This window comes from Prosopis cineraria, unplaced genomic scaffold (genome assembly GCF_029017545.1).
Source record: "Prosopis cineraria cultivar Desert tree isolate PC_DT_omini unplaced genomic scaffold, ASM2901754v1 PC6, whole genome shotgun sequence".
Classification (NCBI taxonomy): domain Eukaryota; kingdom Viridiplantae; phylum Streptophyta; class Magnoliopsida; order Fabales; family Fabaceae; genus Prosopis; species Prosopis cineraria.
The window spans coordinates 30,492,579-30,501,797 of NW_026555337.1; the positions used below are offsets into that span (position 1 = coordinate 30,492,579).

Consider the following 9,219-nt stretch of genomic DNA (forward strand, 5'->3'; position numbering starts at 1 on the left):
GTTTGGTGAATCTAGTGAAAAATGAAGCTCAATATTTATGTTGCTTCAATAATTATGTTGAAAATTTTGAAAAAAAAAGGAAAAACTAGTTGCAAAGCACCAAGATGTCAAGAGAAAGTTTCATAGAGGCAAAGGTGTTTTCAATTTTAAGTTTTAAGCACGGCAATGAGAATGTGAAGCAGATGGTATAATTAATATAGACACTAAAATAAAGAAGAAATTCTTTTTTGGATGGTGTCCTAATTGCTGGTGGCAATATTGAAGAGGTAAGGAATTAAAAGAGAAGACTAAGCAGATTGAAGAATTATTGGGAAGATGCCACTCCAATGTAGTAGCTAGTCGAGCAAACATATTAGACATGAAATTATTTTCTTCACAAGATTTCATTCATTTTGAGAGCAGAAAGTCCAAGTTCGAACATTTAATGAAGGCATTACAAGATGAAAATTGCAACATGATTGGATTGCAAGGGATGGCCGGAGCAGGAAAAACTTCAATGGCAAAAGAAGTGGGTTGCAAACTAAAAGAATCTAAATTAGTTGACAAATTCATCTTTCTTGTGGTGTCCAAGCCTCCAGATTTGAAAAAGATTCGAGGTGAACTTGCAAAAGGCTTAGATTTGGAGTTAGATGGAGTGAATGAAGAGCTTTCCAATACAATATGGTCTAGAATCACTCATATGGAAGAAAAGCTGCTTATAATACTAGATGATGTATGGGAAAATTTTGATTTGATAGAAAACTTGGGGATTCCATCTGACCATAAACATAAAGGCTTTAGTTTATTGATAACCACACGTAATTTAAGAGTTTGTACAGAAATGGGATGCCAAATGATTGAACTACAGACATTGATCTATGAAGAGGCATTGAATCTTTTTAAAACACATGCCAATATTAATAATTCCACTCGTGGTTTGAAGGGCATGCCGGAAAAAGTTGTGAAGCATTGTGGAGGAGTATCAATTGCAATTATAGCAATAGCAAGCACATTGAAAAATCAATCTACATCAGTTTGGAAGGATGCTCTAAAAACATTGGAAGATTGTGCTGTTGATCAAAATTTGGAAAAGGCTTATAAATGTCTAAGGTTAAGCTATGATAACTTGAAAAATGAAAATGCAAAAGAACTCCTTTTGATATCTTCTTTGTTTCCAGAAGATGACAAAATTCCTGCAAAACTTTTAACCATAATTGGTATAGGATTGGGCTTTTGCGCGGAAAATGACAAATACCACATGAAAGAAATGAAGCGCATGCAATGATAATGGATTTGATATAATCCTCTTTACTGTTGAATGGCGAACAAGAAAGTGTAAAGATGCATGACTTGATTCGTGAAGTAGCCTTGTGGATAGGAGACAAAGATATTTAATCTATCATAGATTCAAAAATGCCTATAAAAGAGAACTTGAGATTTTTGTTTTGGTCAAATGGTAATTTTCTTGATGAATTCAATGGAAATAAATTATAGTTTCTATTAATATATCTAGATGATTCAAAGGTTTTGGAAGTCTCAACTACATTCTTTAAAGAGATGACAAGGCTCAAAGTATTGATGATTGTTAGTACTGGTTATAAAATTCCAGCTCTATCAATAACACATTCACTTCAATCATTAAAGGATATTGAAACACTCATCTTAGTGAGTTTGGAGTTAGGTGACATCTCTGTCTTGGGAAACTTGTTGAATCTTGAGACTCTTTGGTTGCTTAATTGTTCAATCTTTAAATTACCAAGTGAATTTTGGAACTAAAAAGGTTGAGATCATTGGAGGTAGAAGAATGTAAAATTGCAAAGAATAATCCTTTTGAAGTGATTGAAAGATGCTCACAACTAGAAGAGTTAACTTTTGTTGGTAATATGTGTGACAAGAAGAAAATTAAAAGATGCAATTTCTCAAAATGGATCTCCTCTTACATTACATAGATATTGTATATTTATTGATCTCTCATATTATTTGGAAAAGCATGGTTTCGTGTCAAGATGCTTTCAAATAGATGAATTAAAACATTTAGTTTCAGATGCAACATTTAAGCAACTTGTGGGAAGAGCTGAAATTCTTATCTTGAAAGGAGGGCAAGTAGAAGCAAGATGGAAGAATCTTATTCCTGATATTGTTCCAATAGACAAGAGAGGTGCGATGAATGATTTGATTATTCTTCATTTGAAATCAGGGCCTAATATAGCGTGTCTAATTGAGACTGGAAATGATTATTATGATGTGAGTGCTTTCTCTAATTTGGCTGAACTACATTTATTTGAAATGGGTGTTGAAGATTTATATCGGGGTTCTTTGCCAACTGGCTTTTAGAGCAATTGGAGATTATGACGTTGGTGAAGTGTCAGAAATTGAAGAACACATTATATAACGGCAACTTAAAGCTACATTATCTTAAGTCCTTGGAAATGAAAAATTGTCCATTGTTGACATCAATATTCCAGCCATCCACTGCTGCAATTGCAAAAGTTAGTAATTGAAAATTGTGAAGCATTGGAATACATTATAACGAATTCAAGTTCAGGAGGGGAAGCAGTTAATGATGATGGTGAGAACGATCAAAGAAGTTTTGACTCACTATTCCCTGAACTAAAAGCTCTTAAAATTTCAGGTGTGCCAAGTTTAATAGGCATCTTTAGAGATGACGACCACATGAGTTCGTCTTTGCAAAATCCATCACCTACACTTTCAACAAATAATTCAAAGAAAATGATTCGAAAGCCCACCATACGTGCTTTCTCTTGGGTACAAGCATGCTGTTTTCAAAATAACTTGCAGGCCATAAGTGAAGAGACCAATTTTGCTGATTCTAACAAGAAATTGGTCCCCCACACAATCTCACAGGTATGCTACATTCGTTTCCTTATTATTGTTCAATGTTTCTAGTATATATTATGTTCAATATATAGAACAGTACTAAATTATCGATTATTTATAAACATGGTTAATAATTGAAGAAAAAAAGATGAGTTTCATAAACATCAAATGCGAATCATTGGTGTGATACATTCAGAAGTCTGATATGTTGTTGAAAACTACCTGCATGGTGTCATTTATTAGTTCAGAAGTAAATGGATGAGTTGTATTTGATCTCCCTGCTTTGTAGAGTTTTTTTTTAATTTCTTTCTTTTTTTATTTTAAGAAATGTAACTTTAAATCTTTTACAGATACTAATGTTTTTTCAAATGGAGGACAGTTGAATTTGAAAACTACAAAGGCAATAATCAATTTAAATTAAAAATATTTATTATTTTTATTTTTCCTCAATATTTTATCAACAAAGCATTAAATAGAATGGGACAATAGAACTCATAAGGGGTTTGATTAGTTTTTCGTAAGAATATTTGGAACAAAACGGTTGAAAAGTCATAATTATTTTTATTTATTGTTATGCTTTGATATTATTTTCTGTATATTAAATTATCCAAACAGTTCATTATCAATCGCCGCAAATTTTTTTCTTCCATAATTTAGAATTTTACATATCAATGTTGACACACACACACAGATGTCAAAGTAATTGGCCATTATAAATCTTGTAATTTAAAAATCTTTAAACTACCTTCTTGAGTCTTGTAACTGTTTACTTTTTTCTTTTTTCCGCCAGATTGTAATCGTTTACTTACTATTATATATTACAACTCTCAAGTAATATAAGATAAATTAAAAAAATTTGAAACTTTCTTCAAAAGGAAATTATGAAGAGAAAATAATTGGAAGGAGAACAATACATCCATTTGCAAAATTTTACGGACTGTTTGTTTTGGTATGAGAATGATTAACTAATAACTAACTTGATCATAGACGGAAGAATGAATTATGTGTTTGTAGGAATTATTAGATGCATCCACAGATGGAGTTCCTCCTTTTCATGCAGCTCAAAGCCTTTTGGTGACATCATTGAAGAATGTTAGGGAAATAGAACTTGTGGAATGTTGGAACTTAATATCACTGTCAACTCTATCCACTGCGGCCTCAACAATTTCATTGGAAAATTTGACTATCAGAGAATGTCATAAACTGAAGTGCATCACAACACATGAAGAAGATGCTCAAGTTGATAAGAATTACTGTTCCATTTTTCCAAGATTAGATAGTCTGAAAATTGAGGATTGCAAGGAGTTGGAGTTTTTATTTCTATCCAAAATAACTGGAGGACTTGAAAATTTGAAGTCTTTGATGATCAAGAAAGTTCCTAAACTACGATGTGTTGTTGGGAACTACTCGCAGGAGCAACAAGCATCCTATGATCTTCCTGCTTTGGAAACCCTCTCCATCGAAGATGCACCAAAGATGAATAGCATTTGCGCTGAGAATTCTAAACTTGAGTTGTCATCTCTACAGAAACTTGTTCTGAAGAAATGTAGCATTAAATCTTTGACCAATTCGATGGGTTGTTCAGATGAAGAGGAAATAAATTGGACAACTACAAAGGTAACACGCCCTTTTGACTTAGCATCATTTGTTCTTCTTTAATTTTATCCATCATCTTTTTTGGGAGAGGAATATTAATTGGCTAACAGTGAATTAATTTGGATTCTTTTAATATATATTATTTTGACAAAACATAATTTTTGATTTTTGCACTTTACTCGAGTTTTGCCATAGGTTCCTGCACTTTTTTTTTGTTGTATTCTAGGTCTTTTCATGAGCGGTTTATAGAGATCTAAAATATCAAAAAATAAAAATATAGAGACCTAAAACACCAAAAAAAATATAGAGACTTATAACAAAATTCAAGCAAAATATAGGAATTTAAAGTTATGTTTTTCCTTTTATTTATTGTTATATGTTGAGATTTTTCATATTATTCGTGTATAGATTTGATTTAACAGAGGGAAATATCTCTTATAATAGAAAGAAAAAAGTAGTAATATAGAAGCAAGCATAATGCATCAGTTTGTGAGCTGGGAGCTGACTCAATTGACCACTACTACGACATTTGTTGTGAAGAATCTTATATTTCCTTTATTTAATTTCTTTCAAGTTTTCTCATTTCACCGTGTTAAGTGTGCCTCATTTTTCAAAGCCACATATCTTTTGAACGTTACTTTGACTTCATACGTAATTCCTTATTTATTATTTTATTTTTTGAGAGAATATGGTTAGGTCATAGTTCAAGATATTCAAATATTCTGTCAAATACATTAATTGGTGATCATAATATATATTTCCTGTGTAATTTAAGTAAGACTTGCCAGTAATAACATATGTCACAATAGAATGAATGTTTTTTGTTATTTTCCCAAAAGAATAGATGTAGAGAACAAGAAACGTCTACATTCTAATATGACTAATAACTAATAAGAGAATAGCTAGCACTATTATATGAAAGGATAATATTAAGGATAAATTAGCTCACTGACTGAAAAAAATTTTGTGCCCAGAAAATAGGGACCAAATTTTTGAAAATTTAGAAATATGGCCTTTTTATATTAATATACAAGGGGTATATTATTGACAAATATAATAAATAGGTCATAATGCAAAATATAATAAATATTGAGCTATTTGCCTAATTTAATCCTATAGCGTAGGTTATATTTGAAAAAGCCTCTAATATTAGCAGTACATTTTCTTTCAAAATATTATCGAATAAATGGCCACAAGAAAAATTGAAAAAAAAATAAATCTCTAAGTGTTATTGGATGTTAAAGTTTTACTGATTGTTTGCTTTGGTAAAAGAATGATTTACTTGTTGGTGATAGATATAAGAATTCAAACGAATTGTGTTTGTAGGAATTATTGGATGCATCCACAGATAGAGTTCGTCCTTTTCATGCGGCTCAAAGCCTTTTGGATAAATCATTGAAGAATGTTAGGGAAATAGAACTTGAGGAATGTTGGAACTTAATATCATTGTCAACTCTATCCATTGCGGCCTCGAAAATTTCATTGGAAAATTTGACAATAAGTAGATGTCATCAACTGAAGTGCATCACAACACATGAAGGAGACGATCAAGTTGGTAAGACTTATTGTTCCTTTTTTCCAAGATTAGAGAATCTGCATATTGAGGATTGCAAGGAGTTGGAGTTTTTATTTCTATCAGTGATATCTTGTGGAATTGAAAAATTGAAGTCTTTGAGTATCAATAAAGTTCCTGAACTAAAATATGTTGTGGGTATGTATCATGAGGAGCAACATTCACCATATCAGAATCAAGATGATGAGCTGCATTTTGATCTTCCTGCTTTGGAGACCCTGTCTATCGAATATGCATCAAAGTTCAATGACATTTTTGCCAACAATTATAATTTGGTGAATTGGAGAACTACACAGGTGCCCTCTTTTTACCGTTGTAGATTTGTTTTGTTTTGGCAATGTCAATTAGAAGTGGAGTGTTTGATCAAAATCAAATTATTTATGACTCTCTTGCTACGCTAAGTTTTTGCAATGTAAATAATGGTGCATCTTGATGATGATGATTTGGATTTGAACTAAATCTTTCATTTGGATACATAAAAGTTTTTGAATTTTTATTTAATTCAAATCCAAATCCATGTTTTATTATCACTTTTTTGTAATTTTAAATTATATCTAGACCTTAGTAATTTGAAATTCTAACTACCTTAACCCTCTCATTTTCTTCATATTTTCACTATCAGTGCCTCTATTATTCTCGTCACTCCTCTCATATATATCATTCTCCTCTCTCACCGAAAGAAAAATAGAGATAAGCTCATCACTTTCAATTTTCCTTTTTTGCATTGAATCTCAACTTGTCTTTCTTTAACTTTAAAATTTTTTACACTATCCAAACAAAGGATTTTAAATACATGAATTTTAAATGTGAGATTTTAAATTTTAAATTTAAATTTAAATCTATCAATCTAAACATTACCTGAGCTAATTTTTATTTCAAGTTAATCTAGCTAGTGTTGTATATTATTTGGTGAAAACCTCTTCTTTAATTATATTGTTGCATAGTGAGATTTTGATGATTTATTGGCATGTAGGAATTCCACGAATCCACAGATGGAGCTCCTGTGTTTCATGTGGCAGAAAGTCTTATGATGCAATCATTGAAAAACATTAGGGAAATGAAACTTGTGAATTGTGAGAACTTAATATCAGTGTCAACTCTATCCATTGCATCAACAGTTATGTTAGAAGATTTGACAATCAAAAGTTGCTATCAACTGAAGTGCATTGTAGCAGATGAGGGAGATTCTGGAACTCACATGAACAACAATTCCAACTTTCCAAAGTTGAAACATTTGGAAGTTTCATATTGCAATGCATTGGAATATCTGTTCCCATCATATGCTTTTAGATCCCCTTCACATTTGGAATCTTTGAAGATCTATTGGGCTTCTATGTTGAAATATGTGTTTGGAAGAAGCCAACATGAAGACAATTTAACTCATGAGAATCATAAAATCCAAACTGGCATCAATTTCCCTGCTTTGGAATATCTTTCTATTCAAGAACTGCCACAACTTGTAAGCATTTATCCTGAAAACTATTATTTGAGAGGGTTATCTCTAAAGTCCGTCTTCTTGAAACAATTTCCAGAGTCCACAATGAGGCCTTTTAATGAGTTTTTGGTTTGTTCACATACAAAACAAGAGCAAATAAAGGTATGACTCCATTCAAATTCTCTAGCCTTACTAGTCCAAGTTTTCCCCCTCAATAGAAAAATTATATTTTAATAATAATTTTCACTATTAAAGTATGGAATATATTAATTTTCCCTCACAAGTTTAAGATGGTTTCTGTAATTTTTGTAGATGCATGTTTAAAAATAGAAACCACACCTAAAATTCAAATTTATTTTTCCCACTCATTTTTATTTGATGGTTTCATCCTCCCTAATTTCTACGATAATTTTGTTCAAATTGGACCGCCCCACTTATAAAGTTTTTTTTTTTTTTTTGCTTTTTTAATGATTTGGAATTCGTAGGTGATTGAAATGCACGACCATACTTTGGAATCTCTCATGATTTGGGACTGCAAAGTAGAAGAAATGTTTTGTTTGAGAAATATGGACATAGAGAAAAAAAAGGGAAGTGCTTGAACCATTGACATCAAGCCTGCAATTATTGCACTTAAATGATCTAAGTGAGTTGGTGAATCTGTGTGTGGGGGCTAAGCGTATCATCAGCTTTCATAGTCTTCAGGACCTGAGAATTACTGCATGCAAAAAGCTTAAAGTTATCTTCTCTGCATCAACAGTGAAAAGCCTGCCAATGTTGATGAAACTACACATATCAGAATGTGAAGAGTTAGTTCACATTGTTGAAGAAGATTATGAAACAAATGCTGATGACCATTTGAATCATGAACAATGCTTTCCCAGCTTAAAAGAAGTCATAATCGTTGTGACAAACTGAAGTACCTGTTTTCTATCACAATTTCTGATATTCTTCCAAACCTATCGTATTTGAATATAAGAGGAGCCTTTGAACTTGAGCATGTGCTAATCAGACGAGGTGTGATGAAAGAGATGGTCATGAAGTATGTGCTTCCACGACTAAATGATATAAGACTATATGAACTTCCGAAACTTATTAGTCTCTGCCATGGGATAGATTTTCAAATTTTGAAAAGATATCAACTGAATATTGATCCTGAGAGTCCCCACTTTTTTCTTTACGGTATGCATCCACAGAAGTAGTTCTTTAGAATTGAAAATTATTATCTGAGTTTTAATAATATATTATTAAAATCCCACTTTCAGAAAGTGCAGATTCTAAAGTCGAAGAAAAAGCAGTGGAGAAGCTTTCTTCACATAGGAGTACCGATTAATATCTAAATATGGGAGAAGCAACACAACGATCCGTAATTGGTTTAGTATCTCTCGCGAAGGTATGATTTTGAATTCTAATGACACAATTTTACTACTCTTTTTTAACGAATTCAATGAGCTTTTCTTTTTTCTTATTTTGTGAAATGGTCAGGGTATTCAAGAAGCAACAAAGGAAATGGTTGAAGATGATTTTATCTCTGAGATGCCAAAAACAACAATTTCATCATCTGATTCAAAACTCACAAGACAACTTGTTTGTGTTTTCTAATCCCTTTATAATCATCACCATTTCTAGTGAGCTGTCGCTCAGAGCATAAAGGATCAACAAGAAAGAATATATATTTCTTAATAGCAATGGTCAATGGAAACAAAGAAAATGATAACTAGGTGCAAATCTATCGTTTTAACAGATAAAAAATATTTGGCTGTGTGTGTGTGACTTCCAATTTCTTAAGGATTTGACACAA

The 9,219-nt window shown here is 31.8% G+C and overlaps 1 protein-coding gene across 1 annotated transcript; it reads left to right on the forward strand.

Moving 5' to 3' along the window:
• The first annotated feature begins 454 nt into the window (after positions 1-454).
• On the forward strand, positions 455-8,751 carry LOC129314065 (uncharacterized). The gene is made up of 9 exons (XM_054957441.1): positions 455-1,196; positions 2,018-2,223; positions 2,279-2,343; positions 2,445-2,844; positions 3,832-4,434; positions 5,740-6,282; positions 6,960-7,550; positions 8,303-8,600; positions 8,684-8,751. Exons 1-9 carry the CDS (start codon positions 455-457, stop codon positions 8,749-8,751), a joined length of 3,516 nt encoding a protein of 1,171 aa, XP_054813416.1.
• The last annotated feature ends 468 nt before the right edge of the window (positions 8,752-9,219 follow it).